We start from the raw sequence: 19170 nt of genomic DNA, 5'->3' as shown, positions 1-19170 counted from the left end.
GTGAGATGTATATACTGTATTTGTTTTTTATCATTTAATAGTAAGATTGCATGTCCCAATCTTGCGAATTATACTTTGTTGTTCAGGTACTCATCTTGACTTCACCAGTGCTCTCTGTACGCTGCGCGTAAGATCCTACCGTAACTGTAATAATAGAGTCGCATTTGCTGCGTCGATTTTCAAAAACAGAGCTTGAAGCGTCAGTCCCACAGTAGTGTAATACAACATTTGAAGAGTCACATAGATACAGAAGATGTTAAGACAAAAAGGAAAGTGAGGTGTCTGAAAAGTACCGTCTAACGCACTTTTGTTGCCCGTTGGGATCATGATTTAAGGTAAAACATGGCGGCCCCCATGCCACTCGTGAGATCAGCTAGCTAGAACGTTCTAGCGCATTCATGGTCTGTTTATAAGCAGAGTTAACTTGTGTTGAGCTTAGACAGAAGTTAATTCATTCAGCTCGGTGTTATCGGACTATTTAAAGGTACGTTTAAAATAAGTTCATAGTCAGCTAAATGTTTAGCTAATTTAAAACTACTTTACAAACGTTATCATGTATGTGGTTTAGCAGGATCCCATAGATGCTAACTGTCACTGTCAAACTGCAGCTTCTGTAGCTTAAAGGAACCAGGAAGAAACGAGTGTTTTCTCTTTAACTGATAATAGTGTAACGGTTTTTACTTGTGTGCTACATTCATTCATATTCTGAGTGCTCCCTTCACAGTCTTGTCTCTTTTTCTTGTGTCTCTCCTCAGCTTTTAGCATCATGTCAGAAAACAGTCAGAACAGGAGGTATCCACAGAACCTCCAGGGGGTCTTGCAGCTGGCAGTGGAGGCTGGATCAGCCGCGGAGGGTCCTGCTCCTATGGAGCCCATGTCAGAGGAGGTAAGTAGAGGCGCCTTTAACTTGTTTGTGGTCGTGTGTCTAAGCTGGTGATGTCAGACATTTAACCTCTTGTGTTGTGTTGCAGAGGAAGGTGTGGCTGAGGGAAGCTCTGGCTGAAGCCTGCAAAGGGCAGCAGGATGAAGTGGAGCAGATGAAGCAGTGCTTAGCTGTGCTATGTAAAGGGGAGCGAGACGGAGAGAATGATGAAGATGAAGATGAACGGGAATCAGCCTTTGAGGTGTTGTCGGAGTTGTGTGAAAACCTGGATAATGCTAGAGGTTTGTGATAACACTGTCAACATGGACAGCCCCTGTAGCTAGACTATGTGCTGACTGTCTCATATCTTTGCAGACCTGATGATCCTCGGTGGGCTGGAGTTGTGTGTCTCTCAGTACCTTTGTCACGTTCAAAGTGGTCTGAGGTGGCGAGCTGCCGAGCTCATCGCCTCCTGCGCTCAGAACATGCCACAGGTTCAAGAACACTTGCTCAGTATGGGAGCGCTGCCAAGGCTGCTGCAGCTGACAGATTCAGACCCGAACCCCACCGTCAGAGTCAAAGCCCTGTACGCCGTCTCATGTGAGCAGAGCAGCTTCTGCATGTCTTTGCAATGTCTGATGGTCAGCGGTAACTAATCTCTGGTTTCCTCTGTGCAGGTTTGGTCAGAGAGCAGGAGGCGGGGCTCCAGGCGTTCCTGTCCTACGATGGTTTCTCAGTGCTGATGCGTGGCATGCAGACAGAGAATGAGAAGCTCAGGACAAAGTCAGCTTTTCTCCTCCTTAATCTGCTGACATCACATCCAGAACAGAAAGGTAAAGAGACAGATGCTCTAAAATTAAATTCTTTTTACCGCAGCTAGAAAGACAAAACATTGGAGGAGATACTGTAAAAATAATTTAAAATTAATAAAGGTTCTTCTCTCTTATGTCTTTCTAACCTTGTAGATGTGCTTGTCTCCATGGGAATGGTGCAGCAGCTGGTGTCAGTTCTCCGCACGCCCCGTTCACCATTCCATGAACATGTGCTTGGTGCCCTCTGCTGGTAAGAAACATTTTTTACTTCACTCTCTTACAGGCTGACATGGCTCCTCATCGGTAACTTGTCTTGTTTCTGATGTCTGTTCAGTCTGGTAGAAGACTTCCCGCCAGGGCTTAGAGACTGCAGGAATCCAGCTCTGGGATTGGAGGAGTTACTCCGGCAGCGAGCCAAAGAGCTCCAAGGAAAAGAAGAAAGTCAGGTGGGTGCTGTCTCACAGACGAAGGATGGTTCTTTGTATCTTTTTATATCTAATGACAGAAATTAAAATTCACATTTGTATCTAACAGGAAGAGCTGGAATTCTGCGAGCGTCTGAGGGTTCTGTGTTTCCACGGGCAACCGTCAGAAGACAATGGGATGGACCGCTGAAGTTTAGTTTTACCTCAGAAAGATGTAAGAGAACATCCATGAGCTGGTCGTGTACATGTTAAAGGACGCTGTGACAGATGCTGTCTGCATTTTGCATGTAATCCAGGAGCTATATTTTAATGTGTAAATAACTGTACTGTATAAAATACCTTTGTGTTATATTAAACATTTACAGTAATGTGTTGTTTGTACAGTTTCTATTTTAATGTTATCACATAAATGGGGGTTAATATTTAGAGAATATTTTAGAGAAGAAAAATCTCAAACCTCAGATTATGGATTATATGGATTTGTTATAATCAAATATTATGTAACTTTTTCATATAATTCACATTTTTTCCCCCATAAAAGTGCGTTTTTTCATAAATTCGTTGTTTCTGTTTTTTTTTCAATGTATATTTGTGTAGATTAAAGTTTTTTTGTTCTGGCTTTGAACCAAAGAAACTGTTCTGTTTGTCTTTCTGTTGTTATTTTTTTATTTAAAAGAAAATTCAAGACTCACAGGAAGTTTTTATAGGAACATGTTGGACAAGGCAGCGGAAGGTGTTTCAGACCCACAGGGCTGCTGGTTAGGACCGCTTCCATTTTTCAAAATCATCAATGTTCTCCGCCTTCACATCACCCACGGCGATCAGAAGCTGTGCCAAATAATACGTCACCATGACAACAGCATTACCGTGCTCTATTGGCGGCACCACTTTAAACAGCTGCAGCGCCAGAGCCATATCGGACACCATGAAGATCAGACCTCCCAGCACGGTGGCCGCACGGCGCGTCCTGACAGCCAACACCCCCATGACAGTGATTAGGGTGGCGTAGAGGCCCACAGCTGGAATGAGCATGTCAGAATCTGGCATCTTCTGCAGGAATGGATACATATAGATGTAGAAACTTGCTACAAGTACAACCAGGATTAAATACAGGAGGCGGATCCAGGAGGAAGAGGAGGAGGAGTGGGTGGCATATCGACTGGACAGGAAGGAGACGGAGTACAGCAGGTGAGCCACAGCGAACACACCCATCCCTGAAAGACAGGATGAGGACTCAATAAACAAACATGTGAATCTGCACGCTGTGTTTGTGTCCAGCTCGTGCACGTGGTGTCCTCTCACCGGGCAGGAAGTGCTCAGGCCAAATCAGGCACCAGTCACCAACAGCAGAGAAGACCAGGCCTCCCGCCACACCCAGGACGCTCTGACCTCCGTTCCACCTCAGCACCACCGCAGCCAGCAGGACAGCCGGGGCTGATTTGACTCCTGCAGACATGATGGAGGCTGGAGAGGTAGGAGTCCACAGGTAGAAGTATGCAGCTGTGGACAAGAAGAAAGGCACGAGAGAGAAGAGGAGGGCGCAGGACTGAGAAACAGACAGAAAGAACAGGGACAGGTGTTTGACTGAAGTGATGACTTTAAATCCTCTGATTAAAGGTGAGAGAGAGCTGTGTGTACTGTACCATGTTCCTCCTCTGCCGCCTGTCGTAGGCGTGTGTCTCCAGGATGTCCATCTCTCGCTCCTGCTCTGTAGCTCTGAAGCTCTCGCAGCCCTCGGATGTTCTCTGTCTTCTTTGCTCTGCTGCTGTTTCCCTGCAGCGAACTTCGGACTGATCCTGACTGTCTGATTACACTCTGATAATCTATGTTTTTTAGTTCTCATGGACAAATAGTTGACCTTCAACCTCAGAAAGCATCTGTGTCATCAAGACACGAGGGGCAAAGGTGAACCTGATGCAATAACACTGCAAAATACAGTGACCTTAGTTTCAGGTTTTTGTCAGGTTGTGTTGCAGAACAGGATCACTGTGCAGTTACACAACAGATACACAAGTGATACTGTCGACCCAGCAGGGTGTTACACAGGAAACGTTCGGAAGGCTGAAAACATGGCTGTTAGGATCTGAAACTAAAATTGAAGGTGGAGTTCCATGTGTAACGACTTCACAAACTGAGAATCATTAACCGATTTGAACTTTAAACCCCGATTTCCCACAATTCCTAGAGTTTGTGTTGCACTTCGAGGCAGCAGACGCACACCTCTGTAGCTGCTGCAGATTATCAGGTGTTTATTACGTGTTATCCGCTTCTTTTGCTTCCTCTGAACAGGAAATGGCTGCCAGCTCTTCCTCCCCAGTGAGGATTGGAGTTGTAGGATACGGACACCTAGGTCTGGACCTCCTCTCTAAACTCACACACACACTCTTTGTGTTACTGTGTATTATCGACTGATAACGTGTGTTTGTGTGAATCAGGGCAGTACCTGGTGGAGAGGATCCTCACAGATGGACCTGGACTCGGTTTGACTTTAGGTTTTGTGTGGAACAGAAATATTGACAAACTCAGAGGTTCAGTTCCTGATGAGCTCATGCTGGCTGATCTGTCATCATTTGCTGAGAGGTACACAGACACTGACACAGACACACACAGCATGAGCATAGATTTTCATACCTGACAGCTGTGTGCTTTACAGGCGGTGTGACGTGATCGTGGAGGTGTGTCATCCTCAGATTGTAAAAGACTTTGGGCTCCGTTTTATGTCTCAGTGTCATTTAATGGTGAGATTCTCTTCTGTTCATCCTGGTGATTGTTAAGTTTGTGGCTTAAGATGGAAAGTGGTGCTGCTCTTATTAAATGCACATGCAGGTGACATGGAAGCATCCTCCTTCTTCACCACGATCCCTGTCCCTGGAGGGCCTTTAGAAGACCACTGACAAGATCCGTGTCATGATCTAATAACACTGAGGTCCATCAGCTCAGAGCTGATTAGAAGATCCAGAGACAATCTGTCATTTCTGAGGAGGATCCTGAGAGATTTCTGCAGCAGTCTGTAACCATGGTCCACCACCTCCAACCAGAGAGCAGAGAACAATCCAAACAGTGGAAACAGACAGAGTCTCCAAATCAGTGAGGTCTGCATCAAGGTGATGGTCTCTGTTTTCTGCTGCTGGACCACCTGGAAAAGGGGTCACACTGTTACAGGGGCCGACTACACTGATCTCTGAGACAGCTATAACCAACAAGATTCAGACCACAAGTCCACCATCATCCAACACCTGTTCACCTGATCTACACCCTCACACTGACACCTCTCCAACAGGATGGAGGAGGAGGAGCTCAGTGGTCGCCATTTTAATGTTATCACTGTGCAGAAAACTGACTTCTTCAAAGGAGGCAAATGTGCTGGTTTTTTTCTACCTTAGGTCACACACTTCATCAGTCCCCCCTGAAGTTTTCATTATTATTTAACATGCCTTCAAGACTTCCTGTCTTCTTCATCTCTCCTCTTCCTCTCAGGTAGGCTCTCCTTCAGCTCTTTCTGATCCTGATCTGAACCAAAAGCTGCGTCAGGCAGCTCAGAAGTACGGCAGGACGCTCTATGTCCCCAGCGGGGCATTATGGGGAGGCCAGGACATCCAGAGAATGAACGACAGTGGGACGCTGAAGGTAGGATGAGGGTGGTGCAGGTGAGGATGTCAGCGTGGAGCCGAATGATCATCATCATCTCCTCTGTGTCCCATCCAGGCTCTGTTCATTAGAATGTCCAAACATCCGTCCTGCTTCCGGCTGACAGGAGACGTCCTCAGTGATTGGACGGAGGGGGAAGGCCGGCGGGTGTTGTTCAGAGGTGCAGTGGCAGAGCTGTGCCCTCTCGCTCCAAACAATGTGAACACCATGGCAGCAGCGGCGGTGGCAGCGGGGTCACTGGGCTTCACTGGTGTTCAGGGAGAAATCGTGTCAGACACATCGTGAGTCTCTGAAATCATGACGCCTTTTATATCAACTATCACAGAGCTTTATCCTCCCCCTCCTCCTCCTGCAGGTTAAGTGACTATCATGTGGTGGAGGTGGAGGTGACTGGGCCTGATGGATTCTCAGTGCAAACAGTCAGGAGGAATCCAGCCCGGCTCGGGGCGGTGACCGGCAGCGCCACATACAACTCTTTCTGGAACAGTTTACTGTGTAAGATTCTCAACTTTTTACTAAATGCCAGAAAAGGTTCAGAAAGGAGTGACAAAAAAGGCAAAAAATGTGTAGTACTTGCAAATAAATCAATTGAGGTGAGTTAGGAACAGATCAGTAAAATGATTGGCTATAAAAAGAGAAATTTGTTCCATTCAGACAGAAATGTCTACATTATGCTGACATTAGCTCATGATGGCGCTCACAAACAACCAAAAAATGGGCTCTTTACACTCATCTATATTAGCTACAAAGCAGGATGTGACCGTGGAGTAGGTGGAAACTCCTTTTTGTAAACCCTACCCCACATATCCTCATTTTATTACATGTTTTGTGGTGAAATAAGCTGACTTTGAATTGATATTTTAGGTTGCAGAGGTCACGGGGGCAGAGTTTACTTGTGCTGAAGCAGATGAGGACTCCAGAGGATCAGCTGCAGATAAATGGATACATTCACTGTGGATAAACTGTGCTGAGGGATGGAGGAGCATCACTGAGTAACACAATATTAAAAGATCCTGGATTTATGCGTTTCAATAAACTTCATACAAACACAAAGGAAGGATGCAGAACGGAGCTGGTTCATTTGAAAAAACCCTAAAAGGTTAATATATATATTTAGGCTTTATTATAAGTTTGTCTGGTGCAAGATTGTAACAAATGATTTTGACTCTTACACGAAGTGATAGTGAGTGACTTCTGTTTTCACAAATAAATACTAGCTGTAACCACACGGAGAGATAAACGTGGCCATTCCTGGCTGTTACGATAAGGCGCAGAAACAAAATGAAAACACACACACACACAGGCTGTATTTCATGCTGCGGTGCCAGTGTGTGTTCTGCATCTTGTTTCCATTCTGGGAGGTTTTGTTTTTTATAGTAATCAAGGCATCGAAAGAAAGAAAGAAAGAAAAAAAATGCTACAAGGAGTTTTGAAGCAGTGTATCATCACCACAAAGACGAACAGCGGCCGCCAAGGTGCCGAGGTTGAAAGTGAAGAAGGGTTGTGTTGTTTTTCTCTGACCCGCCTCTCTGTTCTTGTTGTGTTATCCAGTGTTAGTGCTCTACAAAATCCAGCAACTGTGATTATTTTTCTGCTCCGCGTTGAGCCGCTGCTGGTGAAATAAAACTAATCTTCTTATAAATTCTGAGGTACGTACAGGTCGGGAAGACACTGACAGTGACGCAAAGTTTTCACAACATGCCGATAATAAATTCATCATTCACACAACTGCACTTGTTGGGTGACTTTAAAGACAGGTTCACTAGTGAGGTGTTGCATATGTATGGTATGTGTGTCGGGCTCAGTTCTTCTCGCTCGTGATACTGTCGCCATCCCCGTTGGCCTCGTTTGCCCCGGTGGCCCCGTTGGCCTTGCTGGCCCCGGTGGCCCCGTTGGCCTCGGTGGCCCCGTTGCCCTCGCTGGCCCCGGTGGCCCCGTTGCCCGCGGTTACAGTGGAGGACTTGTTTTTCTGCGTCTGGGAGTACGGCTGACGGATGTTCACTCGGTCCTTTTCTGCCTCCAGGTCCTCGTCGTAGCGTTCGTCCTCTTCGTCGTTGTCCTCGGCCTCGCTGTGGTGCGGGGAGGAGTGGCGGGACAGAGCCGGGCTCGGTGGCACAGAGGCCGGTCGGGGGTAACGGAAACCTGAGGCCTGAGGACGCACACAGAAGAAAACGTATCACTTTGTTTAAAGGTTTAAAGGAACTTCTGACAAACAAAGTCCTCATCCAGAGACAGCAGCCGACTTACCGAGAACGGCTCCTGAGCTTCGTACAGATAGGTGTCAGGGAAAGCTTTAGCCAGCGCCATGTGCCGGGCAGAGATGTAAAACTGATGCAGAACAGACAAAAAAAACACATTTAGGAACTGATGCTGCACAACCGCAGTTCATCTTCTGGATCAGTAATCTCACCCTGCCAAGGTATTTCCAGTCCAGGAGGTCACTCAGGCGCTCAGTCCGGTTCCGCTGGATGATCCTCTGGCGCCGGCTCTGCTTGCAGAACTGGAACAGGAAGGAAGTGAGCTGGTTACAGGACTCGTCGACGCTCCGGTACCGCCGATCCAGGATGTAAATACCTGCAAAGAGAAAGGAAAGACATCAAGGAGAGCATTTGTTGTGAACAACTGTGTCACTTAAAGAACATCTGGAGCATCAGAAGACACAAAGCCTCACCGTATGCTGAGGGGTCTGCTATGTGTTCCTCCATGAAACAGCCAAAGCCCGACAGGTTAGTGGAGATGGATGGAATCCCCATGACAGTGCACTCAGCTGACCATCACAGAGACAGGTCAGGTTAATTTATGACACAATAAACACACACGCTTGCATGCAGGACCCGTACCTGGTGTGTAGCCCCACGGTTCATAGTAGGAGGGGAAGACGCCGAGGTGGCAGCCTCTTACAAACTCCTCATAATCCATGGGAAGCAGAGGAGAGGTGGACGAAAGGAACTCCGGATGGAAGATGATCTGACGGAGGGAGAAGGTGTTCTGAACCAGAACCTTTTTCTGTACCAAACAGTTCAGACTCAGCTCAGCGGACTCACCTTGACCCGGTCTGCGGAGCTGTTGAAGAGGCCGATGCGGCGCACACAGTTCAGGATGGGGTCGCTGCTGTCCTCCAGCATGTTATGGGTGCAGATGGGCGGCTGGCACTGCCTCTGCGTGGCAAAGATGGCGCGCTTCATGATGGTGAAATCCTCTTTGTCCAGCATCTTCGACACGTCTGGCAGCTGACCGCTAAAGAAAGCATAAACACACATAAAGAAAGCATCGTTATGGCGTGAAAAACCCCTTGCAGTCATGTTTTCATTGAAGCTAAAGTGCAGAACATTTGTCTCCCCCTTCTGGTAGTGAGGGCAATTACAAAACAACACTATCAACACTAATGCTGTGTGGCTCAGGGCTAAGCTAACTAGGACCTCAGGGCAAAATGTACAGAGTTCTCAAAATGATGCTAAATAGTGAGGTCGCTAACAGGGGTTAGCACTGGTGCCCTTTCTCATGTCAAATATTTGGACCCTAAAAACTTACACCAGTAAAGACTCGTAGAGTTTCTTTCCAAAGCGTTCCTTCACAGTCTGAGCGGTGTCCCTGTCAGAAACAACAACAAGGTGTGAACACTTTTAACACTTTGAAGAGTTTTCTAGAAACTCCATTCAAGTCCCGGCGTCTACAAACGGCCTCACCAGAGCTGCTTCCGAACCGCCTGGCCCTTCAACGTCTCCACATTGAAGTTGTTCGTCCGAGCTGGCATGATGAAGAACGCGATGACCGTCACGTCGCTGTGGTTCACCTGTGACAGGTAAAGCCATACCAGAATTATGAAGTCCAGTTTTTACACGTATACACACACACATCTGCAGACACACACACACACTCACCCTCAGCAGGTAGTTGAGTCGGGCTAAAGCCTCCAGGAAGATGTCGGCTCCTTTGTTAGAAAACTCATATCTACCAGCGATGAAGAGGAACAAACACTTGTCCAGGTTGAAGTCGAGGTGCCTGATAGTTGAGACGATGCACACGCTCAGTTCAGATATCAACCTATAAAATCATGTTAATCAGAATTTGATTGATCTGTGTTCTGACCCATAGAAATGTCCTCTAACAAACTCCTGAATCCGGTTCTTGCTCTGAGCATGGAGGTTCTGAAACTCGTGCATGGCTGAGAACTTTTTCACGTTGAGCCCGTTGGGAGTGATAAAATCTGAGAGAGCAGACACACACACACACACACACACACAAAGACACAGAGAGAGGAAACTGAATTAGTTTCAGTAGGACATTCTGTCCCTGTTCAACGGGACTTTCTGGGAGTTTTCTCACATGGATTCACCTCCACACACCTGGTTTCCTCTTCAGCAGGTGCTCCGCCTCGATGGCTGTAATCTGAGACACGGTGGTGAAGACGTGTGCGCAGTGAGCGGCCGCCCGCTCCAAACAGTAACGATGGTAGATCTGACGATCACCGGCCTCCTTATCCACGTTGAACTGCACAACACACAACAAATTCTTTACTGAAATGTTGAAGGAGACATTAGCAACTCATGTGACACTGAATTACACTAAACAAGTATTATCATTAACACATTTTTGACATAATGACATCATAAGGGGATGCTCATTACCAGCCAGATTAGGCCTTAGAGCAGACAGAGGGCAGCTGCTTCCACTTTGCACACACATACCTCTGCCAGGTTGTTATAGAAGTCCACGTTTCCAGCGCACAGGTAGCGTCCCAGCAGCGTGGCGTGAGTCGTGAAGATGGTGGCGACGGACAGCTGTCTCTGTCTGCACAACACCAACCCCAGGCCGGCCAACCACTCATGGAAATGAGCCACAATGTGTGGCGGCTCCTCACTCTGAGCTGCATACTGCCATAAGGAACACACACACGCTTACATTCAAACAAACCCCCATTCGTGTCAGAGGTGTTCGTGCAGAATTTTCGGTGTGTTCGAGCCGCTGACCTCGCCCAGAAGCCAAGACGTCAGGAAGCCAAAGAGCACGGCATCGTTGGCCTCCCGGTCGAACCACGGCACTCCGATGTCACAGAGCTCCCACAGCTCGCTCTTCCAGCGGTCCAGAGACCAGGCGGTGAAGGCGACATCAATCAGAACCACGTAGGGACTTCCCTCAATCAGCCAGCGGCCAAAGTAGACCTGCAGGAAAAATACGTGGTGGGAAACATCAGCTGCAACTCTACGTACTGCACTCCACCCTTTGTAGAAATGGCTGCACTGTCCCTTTAAAATAGCCCCAATACCATGCCTAGGATTGACCCATAATTCCTCAGCACTCCCAGAGTGACGCAGCACTAAGAGTATCACACTCAGTCATCTATTTCTGGACTGTGTCTGTGTGGACTTGTGAGACACAGAGAGACATTGATACAACCCCTAACCTTTGCAGGGAAATGTCACTGAGTCAGAGTGGAGGATCAACCAATCACTCCACCCATGTGTAAGAATGGCTGTCCTTGAGTGGATCGTTTAAATTTAACCCAGCGTCCTGTGTGTGTGTGTGTGTTTACTGTGTACATGTGGTACTACCTTACACCCACTGGAGTTCATCTTGTCAATGGTCCGCTTCATCACAGGGTTGGTGGGCTCGATCAGCTCCACCTGAGTGCGCACATTGCTCTCCACGTAGGGACCCACCAGGAAATAGTTCTCCCCCCATTCCTCTGCGGTCAGACGGGCTTTGGTCTGGATAACGGTGTAGATGCCTCCAACTTCACACACGTAGCAAACACGGCACACAAAGTTCAGGACGGTCTTTAATTCAGTCATTCATTTCTGCTTGTTCGTATGATGTCATTAAAGGACATAAAATAGGCCTACTAAAGTATTATTATCAGGACTACATATATGTGTGTATTGATTGCAGGAACTACCAGGCCGTTTAGGCCGTTTTGCCCCGTGTACTCTTGGGCACCCCTGAAAAATGGGGCGGGGGCTTGACTGACGACAAGCTAAGGCTTCATTGGCTAATTAGGTTGTGGATCAAGTCCAAAGTTATTGATTGATCACCTTGTGAGCCTGGTAGAGCTTACACTACCGGGCAGATTCCTGCAAACATTAGTGCTGCTTGAGTTCCTGCACTGAAAACACACCCGCTGACACTTTTGTTAAATTGCAAAGAGACATGTGATGTTCAGTTTAAGCAAACAAGTCAAACTCAAAGCTACAGGACTACCCAATGTGCGATAGGTGCCCTGGAACAGGACGTTAAAGCAAACCCAACATTAGCCTGTAAGTTCCTGCAGTGGAAAAACACCTGTTGGTTCTCCCGAGACAGTAAGAGGAAAAGATAAGCATTCTCTAGCAGAAGGGGGTGTGATCAACTGTGTTTACAGACATTGTAATGGACCAGGACAACAAACAACCACTGAGTGACAAATCAACTGAAATAAAAAGGGGCATGAAAAGGGGGATTCTGTGGGACCTTGTAAAGAGCATTTTATTTTGAAGTTCACACACGCACACACGGCACTCACCTTTATTAGCGACCTCCCAGGCAATTTCAAAAAGGACAGCATCCTCCAAATCAAACTCCTCGTCCCACTCCTCCAGTCCGGACAGGGACGTGACAGACAGGCTGCGAGCCAGCGGCATGCTGGGTAAAAATAGAACACACTCGGCTGAGATGGGAACAAATTACAACAAAACAAAACACGACGGTCATGTGCTAAACCCATCTGCCAGTTTACACAGAGACCTGTTCCTGATCCGTTTCAGGACGCCCAGGTTTATTCTTACTGACTACAAATGTAACTTCCTGTGGACCAACATTTCGTCACACACCAGCCAGTTATCAATGACCCACACACCCTGTTTTATAATTCCTGGGACTTTTTACACAACTGTGATGTCCACATGTGCTTCCTAAATTCTCTCTCGTTGTGAAATATACTGTATATTTTCACTTTTTTGGTCATTTAATCATCTTTACGTTGAGCAGCTCCCTGGTCAAACATACACAAGTGTTGAGTAATAGGAAGAGAGTGTGTGTGAGTACAGTATTTGCTCTGTGTGCTATTCGAGCTCCTTCTGGCTACCTTCCAGTGTGGCTGCATAACACATACAGAACATGTACAGAAATACACCATGTTAGATTCTGCAGGTGAAAACCTACAAAAACAAAGACTGCAGACACTTCGTGCGCTCGTTTCTACCTGAGTGGAAATACACCTTTGTGTTCCTGCTTGTAGTGATGACGAATAGGGGAGTGACGTCAGAGTAGACGAGCCAGGGTCAGGTATCAACTTGATCCAACCCCGCATAAAATTTCGTAATAGCAATGAGCTGAGATGTGTGGAAAAAAATTAACTCTACAAACACTGAGCTAAACATTCCAAAAATATTTACACACAACTCAGATTAGGCTCAGTCCTGATAACACAGTGATCTCGTTCTTGAATTTGAGAGAATGAAACAATATGGAGTACTTCCACCACTACACACTTCGTCTAAATGTGTCCATTTTGGCACCTGTACCATAAGAACCAAAGGAGACATGAAACAAAATGGTGGCATGTTCAGTAAAAACCTAAAGATGGATGAACCATCCGCCTGTCACCAGGTGTCACCAGTGTCACTAGGTGATTTCAGGCGAATGTATTGGAAAAAAAAATCACCTTGAATAAAGCAAGAGAGATGTTGTGTGTCCTGAAACAGTAGCTAATTAAGGCGCTGGGTGTCGACTCTGGACTTTTTGTTGTATCATTTTTTTATTTACAATAAGGACTCCATGATTGTTTTTAAACACCAGGCTGTGAACGTGACTATTTCTGCTTTAAGTTAAACTCTGAGGGGATCGACTCACTTTTGGAGGCAGCCTCTAGTGGCCACTCCAGAAAGTGTTAGCTTTCATTTTTCATTCACAATCAAGATGACGCTTAAAGGTAGGGTAGTAGATTTTAAAAACTCAGTGAGAGTCAGCCAGATTTCGAAAGTAAACACACGCCCCTTTCTCTCGGAGCTCACCCCGAAGCCATGCCTCCCAATCACATGGACGCACATTACCTGAAGACGAGCTGCGGTCTGTGACTTCGGCCATCATGCACGTACCTCTCTGATGCGCGCAGAGCAGGAAGAGAGTGACAACCAGCCAATACACCGTGCAGGGTCCACCCGGTGGATTGGCTGATGTTTTTAGTGTTTTATAGCTTCCACAGATGATTCATATTCTTCGTTTTAAAGCGAAACTGACGAACTAATTGGTTGCTATCGGATTGTAAAGAGAAGTTACACTAATTTAACAAAAAGTGCATCAGAATGAAATCTGCTACCCTACCTTTAAGAAAGACATACACAAGAAGTGTAATGCAACAAGTTTCAGATAAAACTCAAGGATTCGCTTCTTGTCTGTAACAAAAAAAGAAGAATTCCCTCCTCAGGAATAAATGAAGGAATTCTGATCCTGAACAGCTAAAATTGTGTCACTTTAATTTTGGCATAAACAGATCCCCATACAAACACGGCAACAAACGAACTTTCTCTGCGTCCTGACCCTCCGGATGGTCTGTACTGACACACACACACTCTGATGGTCTGTACTGACACACACACTGATGGGAGCTGGTTTACACACTGATCACCATCATGACCTTGGTCAGTGTGTCTGCGGTGGATAAAAAGCTCCAGCAGGCCCAGAGCTCAGGGGGCGGACAGAGTCGGACTCCATGTTCGGGCTCGTCTCTAAACAGCCCAGCAGGCCACTGTTTGCATCGTTTGTGCTTCTCACGAGTTGAACGTGACATCCAGCACCGACTGCTGCGGAAACGCGCAGAGGACAGCGCGACCGGGAGCGCGCCCGCCAAGGAAGTAAGTGTGGTGGTAATAATGGAAGATAAAAAACGCAGATGTACACACTCACCCTTCGGTTTTGTCCCAACTTCACGAAGATGAGGCGCACATTGGCAGCTGCCGCAGTCAATCCATGGAAGACGGAAAAAGGCGCAGAGTGGGGGGGGGCGGCGGCCTCGCTTAAATGTCAGAGATCCACACTGGTTTGGTGCCTCCGCTGACACGCGGAAGGAGGGGGGGAGACGCGCGCAGCAGCCGGAGTGAACCGAGCGGCGTCCTGCTGTCACATTATTCATGAGCTGCACTCTGATTGGTCGATGCGTCCTCTTTGTCCCCGCCTCCTCACATAACGTGACAGGAACTGGGTGGATTCCTGAGCGGAGAGACGCTATTGGCTGAGGGCGGAGCTGTGGTGGGTGAATGATCATCCATCCACACAAAAGAGGGGACGAGTTTGTGTTGTTGTTGCTGTGTTTTTTTTTCTTCTCTGTGTGTTATTTATAAGTCCTTCTAAGGGTCAGAGAGCAGATCTGGAAACACAACGTGACCAGTGACATTAAGACTCCACATGACACGGTGGTCTGTTCCACACAGGTATTTTCCACTGCGCTCCACAGAGACAGGAAGCAGCGACTACTTCCAGGGAAGAGTAAGACGATCACACTGATCTGACAGGCATCTTTAACGGAGACACCTGATCACCAACTCCTCAGAGGTCCACAAAACACCTGAGAACAGAGAAAGCCTTCAGTCAAGAGGTGTTTAAAGTGTTTACAGAGAACTGCTGCTGAAGCTCCTACAGAAGCTGTTTCATCACTTCACGGTCCTGTCAGCTCATCTCGTTTGCACTTGTTCCTTGTTACAAAAAATTGATTAAAAATATTGAATTTTTGTAATAATTGTGTCATGTGTTAGGCATTTTCATTTGTATTTTTAGTGATACTGTGTTTTAAAACTGATTTTAGTTCATTGTTTAAACACGCATTCACCACTAGAGGGAGCACATAGGCTACTATAGTTTTCAAAACATGGAGTTAAAAGAAGTTCATTAATAGATGTGATATAGAAGCCAAGAATGGCTGGACCTCTGTGTGGTTATCACAAGGTTTGGTTATTCTAATAACACAATAAAATCACAAAAGCTGCTTTCTTCTTATTGTAAAGATAAAGCAGCACATTGTTAAACATGATCCTATGCAACAGTGGCTGACAAAAAAATTGACATTTTTTTTAATAAATAAACTTTTTACCTATAATGTAATAATAATAATAACAACAAGAGGCCGCCTGGCACTTTTTGTTTTAATGAATGTGTCAGAAAATGTGCTTTGTATAAATGATCTTTACCCTTTTTCAGAAGAAATATATCTGTAACAAAAGTATTTGTCATTATTATGTTATAAATGCTTAAAGCAGCATGTAATAACAAGAAAAGTATACAAAAGTACAGTAATACAAAAAGTAGCTACAGCTACATCCTTAACTGTACACTTCGGCACTAGGTCCATGACCCCGACACAGCTGCATTCTCCGCCCAGTAACATCGTAGCGTCCTTACCGCAAATGCGGAAATGACACAGGCAAAGAACGTATCTGACGCTCTGGAATTCGAACGTGTTTTGTAAAGGGGCGTGTCCTTCTGAAAATATGACAACACTAATTGTGATGTCACTGTGACATCACAAACTGTCCTTTGAAAGCCACTATGATGTCATAAAGTGCCCTTTCGAAGTCGATAAGTGCAACTCAGGTATAGACTCATAACTCATCGTTAAAATGGCCAACTTAAAACGTGACATACATCGACACAGAAATCCATTATCTCTACTTTTCAGGGCAGTTTGGGACTTTTATACGATATTAATTAAAAACGTTTGGTTTGGTCATGTGGAGAGCAACATTGAGCTGCACATGTCTGAACAAAGCACCATTCCCACCATGCTTACACTAAAAGACAAGTGCTCCAACACAATGCAGCCAATGAGCCTTCAAGACATTGAGGGGGAGAAGAGGCCGCAAATGGCTGAAAAGGAGCGGAAAAAGGCAGAAAATAAGCTGCAGAAAGAAAAACAAGCACAAGAGAAGCGCAAAAAGAAAGAGCGCAAAGAAGGAGAGAAACGCGACAATAAAAACCTGCTTCAATCTTCTCTATGTATTATGACTTCCAGGTGTGAGGAGCTGGCCAATGAGGTCTGCAGTCTGAAAAGTGGCCTACAGAAGGCCAATGAGACCGTCCAGGAAAAAGACAGTAAGATCAGCCAACTGTCAGAGGACAGGTCCTCCTTAGAAGATCAGCTGAAACGTGAGCAGGAAGCAAAAGAAAGCCTCCAGAAAGAACTAGAAGCGCTCAAGAAACATAACAGCGAAATGTTTCATCAGAGCAATGCCATGTTTGCTGAAAACAAGGATCTCTGCAAAGAACTGGCCGAGAGCAAGGCCAAAGTCGGACAGTTGGAGGAAAAGGAGCTGGAATTTGAGCACACACAGCAATGTTTATACAGTATACACCAGTCACTGACTCTGCAGCAAAAAGAGACTCTACAATTAAGGGTAAAGTGTGAACAGCTCACAAAAGAAAATGAAAACCTCAGAAAGGTTGCCGAAGAACATAACCATTGTTCTTCCAGGTGTGAGGAGCTGGCCAATGAGGTCTGCACTCTGAAAAGTGGCCTACAGAAGGCCAATGAGACCGTCCAGGAAAAAGACAGTAAGATCAGCCAACTGTCAGAGGACAGGTCCTCCTTAGAAGATCAGCTGAAACGTGAGCAGGAAGCAAAAGAAAGCCTCCAGAAAGAACTAGAAGCGCTCAAGAAACATAACAGCGAAATGTTTCATCAGAGCAATGCCATGTTTGCTGAAAACAAGGATCTCTGCAAAGAACTGGCCGAGAGCAAGGCCAAAGTCGGACAGTTGGAGGAAAAGGAGCTGGAATTTGAGCACACACAGCATTGTTTATACAGTATACACCAGTCACTGACTCTGCAGCAAAAAGAGACTCTACAATTAAGGGTAAAGTGTGAACAGCTCACAAAAGAAAATGAAAACCTCAGAAAGGTTGCCGAAGAACATAACCATTGTTCTTCCAGGTGTGAGGAGCTGGCCAATGAGGTCTGCACTCTAAAAAGTGGCCTACAGAAGGCCAATGAGACCGTCCAGGAAAAAGACAGTAAGATCAGCCAACTGTCAGAGGACAGGTCCTCCTCAGATGATCAGCTGAAACGTGAGCAGGAAGCAAAAGAAAGCCTCCAGAAAGAACTAGAAGAGCTCAAGAAACATAACAGCGAAATGTTTCATCAGAGCAACGCCATGTTTGCTGAAAACAAGGATCTCTGCAATGAACTGGCCGAGAGCAAGGCCAAAGTCGGACAGTTGGAGGAAAAGGAGCTTGAATTTGAGCACACACAGCAATGTTTACACAATATACACCAGTCACTGACTCTGCAGCAAAATGAGACTCTAGAGTTAAGGGTAAAGTGTGAACGGCTCACAAAAGAAAATGAAAACCTCCGAAAGGCTGCCGAAGAACATAACCATTGTTCTTCCAGGTGTGAGGGGCAGGCCAATGAGGTCTGCACTCTGAGGAGTGACCTACAGAAGGCCAACGAGACCGTCAAGGAAAAAGACAGTAAGATCAGCCAACTGTCAGAAGACAGGTCCTCCTTAGAAGATCAGCTGAAATGTGAGCAGGAATCAAGAGAACCAGAGGAGCTCAAGGAATGTAACAGCGAACTGATTGCTGCAAGCAAGGATCCCTGTAACCAACTGTCCAAGAGCCAGGCCAAGGTCACACAGTTGGAGGACGGAGAGCCGGAAATCCTCCTGGTTCCAGCATGGAAACATTTAAAGAAACCACCAAAGAAAGAAAGTGTCGCAGAGACACCAGAAGAAAGGCTAGACAGGCTGTACAACATACACATCCATGGCAACCTGGACAGCCTAGGCAACCAGGACAACCGAGACAACCGAGACAGACAAGACAGCCAAAACTACCAGAAATACGCAGACTACAAGGACAGCTGGGACAGCTGGGACAGCTGGGACTTCAAGGACAGTCTAGACAACCTGGGCAGACAAGACAGGCTAAACTACCAGGAAAGCTGGGACAGTCGGGACTACAAGGAGAGTCTAGACCACCAGGACAGCTGGGGCAACCCGAAGATTAGGGATAATTGTGGAGAGGAGACAGGCGAAAGACAGAAAGGAAGAAAGAAGAAAAAGAAGACAGATAGAAGATACTGAAGAAGCCCTAAGTCTCTGAATTTAACCTGTTTTTTGTGCTTTAGTTACAATTCTGAAGAAAAAAGTCAGAAAATTCTCAGAGCTAAGTTGACCTTCATAAGTAGTTTTTTTAAATGTAAAAACATTTAAAAAAACTTAGTTGACCTAATTGACCTTCATAAGTAGTTTTTGTTTTTTAAATGCAAAAACATTTAAAAAACAAAAAACAAATAAAAAACAATAAAACAATACATTTTTCATTATTCTTCTGTACGTTTTTTGGCACTTTTCAACTCCTGCATACTTTGTGCTATTAAAACCGTTCAACCACCAAATTGTTCAGTTTTTTTAGGAGAAGGGTGCTTGTATTTTTCACTTTTCAACTATTTTTATAA

The 19170-nt window shown here is 46.0% G+C and overlaps 4 protein-coding genes across 5 annotated transcripts; 2 read left to right on the top strand and 2 right to left on the bottom strand.

Annotated features, from left to right (window-relative positions):
* Positions 1-353: 353 nt before the first annotated feature.
* hspbp1 (HSPA (heat shock 70kDa) binding protein, cytoplasmic cochaperone 1) lies at positions 354-2510 on the top strand. Of its 2 annotated transcripts, none has more exons than XM_028411879.1 (8): positions 354-484; positions 756-886; positions 972-1164; positions 1238-1462; positions 1540-1695; positions 1828-1924; positions 2009-2115; positions 2209-2510. In XM_028411879.1, the coding sequence occupies exons 2-8, from the start codon at positions 767-769 to the stop codon at positions 2349-2351; spliced, it is 1041 nt and encodes a 346-aa protein (XP_028267680.1). In that variant the 5' UTR covers positions 354-484; positions 756-766; the 3' UTR covers positions 2352-2510. The 2 variants fall into 2 exon arrangements, with proteins under 2 accessions (XP_028267680.1, XP_028267681.1); XM_028411880.1 differs by having other exon boundaries at positions 2009-2120.
* A 231-nt stretch (positions 2511-2741) lies between these two features.
* tmem86b (transmembrane protein 86B) lies at positions 2742-4080 on the bottom strand. Its single transcript, XM_028411890.1, has 3 exons — positions 3743-4080; positions 3402-3645; positions 2742-3313 (listed from the first exon to the last, which is right to left on the bottom strand). The coding sequence occupies exons 1-3, from the start codon at positions 3791-3793 to the stop codon at positions 2859-2861; spliced, it is 750 nt and encodes a 249-aa protein (XP_028267691.1). The 5' UTR covers positions 3794-4080; the 3' UTR covers positions 2742-2858.
* Positions 4081-4092: 12 nt separating this feature from the next.
* aspdh (aspartate dehydrogenase domain containing) lies at positions 4093-6800 on the top strand. The gene is made up of 8 exons (XM_028411887.1): positions 4093-4200; positions 4389-4449; positions 4535-4679; positions 4753-4837; positions 5577-5726; positions 5805-6028; positions 6103-6242; positions 6612-6800. The coding sequence occupies exons 2-8, from the start codon at positions 4392-4394 to the stop codon at positions 6647-6649; spliced, it is 840 nt and encodes a 279-aa protein (XP_028267688.1). The 5' UTR covers positions 4093-4200; positions 4389-4391; the 3' UTR covers positions 6650-6800.
* A 47-nt stretch (positions 6801-6847) lies between these two features.
* On the bottom strand, positions 6848-14817 carry gys1 (glycogen synthase 1 (muscle)). Its single transcript, XM_028411834.1, has 16 exons — positions 14628-14817; positions 12247-12365; positions 11300-11481; positions 10718-10909; positions 10436-10621; positions 10094-10238; positions 9837-9954; positions 9629-9749; positions 9434-9540; positions 9279-9338; positions 8792-8984; positions 8588-8714; positions 8419-8514; positions 8158-8321; positions 7995-8075; positions 6848-7896 (listed from the first exon to the last, which is right to left on the bottom strand). Exons 2-16 carry the CDS (start codon positions 12362-12364, stop codon positions 7549-7551), a joined length of 2238 nt encoding a protein of 745 aa, XP_028267635.1. The 5' UTR covers position 12365; positions 14628-14817; the 3' UTR covers positions 6848-7548.
* Positions 14818-19170: the final 4353 nt, after the last annotated feature.

Source organism: Parambassis ranga, chromosome 8 (genome assembly GCF_900634625.1).
Source record: "Parambassis ranga chromosome 8, fParRan2.1, whole genome shotgun sequence".
Lineage (NCBI taxonomy): Eukaryota > Metazoa > Chordata > Actinopteri > Ambassidae > Parambassis > Parambassis ranga.
Note: the sequence above shows the minus strand (reverse complement) of the source record. Positions and strands in the feature narration are given on the sequence as shown.

What these genes read in the sequence shown, in the direction of transcription:
- hspbp1 (XM_028411879.1), top strand. Translation starts at nt 767, where the DNA reads ATGTCAGAAAACAGTCAGAACAGGAGGTATCCACAGAACCTCCAGGGG. An exon ending in AAACCTGGATAATGCTAGAG is followed by an intron (nt 1,165 to 1,237) that starts GTTTGTGATAAC and finishes ATATCTTTGCAG; the next exon opens with ACCTGATGATCCTCGGTGGG. An exon ending in GTGCTTGGTGCCCTCTGCTG is followed by an intron (nt 1,925 to 2,008) that starts GTAAGAAACATT and finishes ATGTCTGTTCAG; the next exon opens with TCTGGTAGAAGACTTCCCGC.
- aspdh (XM_028411887.1), top strand. Translation starts at nt 4,392, where the DNA reads ATGGCTGCCAGCTCTTCCTCCCCAGTGAGGATTGGAGTTGTAGGATAC. An exon ending in CTGTCATCATTTGCTGAGAG is followed by an intron (nt 4,680 to 4,752) that starts GTACACAGACAC and finishes TGTGCTTTACAG; the next exon opens with GCGGTGTGACGTGATCGTGG. An exon ending in GAAATCGTGTCAGACACATC is followed by an intron (nt 6,029 to 6,102) that starts GTGAGTCTCTGA and finishes CTCCTCCTGCAG; the next exon opens with GTTAAGTGACTATCATGTGG.
- gys1 (XM_028411834.1), bottom strand. Translation starts at nt 12,364, where the DNA reads ATGCCGCTGGCTCGCAGCCTGTCTGTCACGTCCCTGTCCGGACTGGAG. An exon ending in GACTCAACTACCTGCTGAGG is followed by an intron (nt 9,541 to 9,628) that starts GTGAGTGTGTGT and finishes TACCTGTCACAG; the next exon opens with GTGAACCACAGCGACGTGAC. An exon ending in ACCGTGGGGCTACACACCAG is followed by an intron (nt 8,515 to 8,587) that starts GTACGGGTCCTG and finishes TGTGATGGTCAG; the next exon opens with CTGAGTGCACTGTCATGGGG.
- tmem86b (XM_028411890.1), bottom strand. Translation starts at nt 3,793, where the DNA reads ATGGACATCCTGGAGACACACGCCTACGACAGGCGGCAGAGGAGGAAC. An exon ending in GGCGGCAGAGGAGGAACATG is followed by an intron (nt 3,646 to 3,742) that starts GTACAGTACACA and finishes TCTGTTTCTCAG; the next exon opens with TCCTGCGCCCTCCTCTTCTC. An exon ending in GCCTGAGCACTTCCTGCCCG is followed by an intron (nt 3,314 to 3,401) that starts GTGAGAGGACAC and finishes CCTGTCTTTCAG; the next exon opens with GGATGGGTGTGTTCGCTGTG.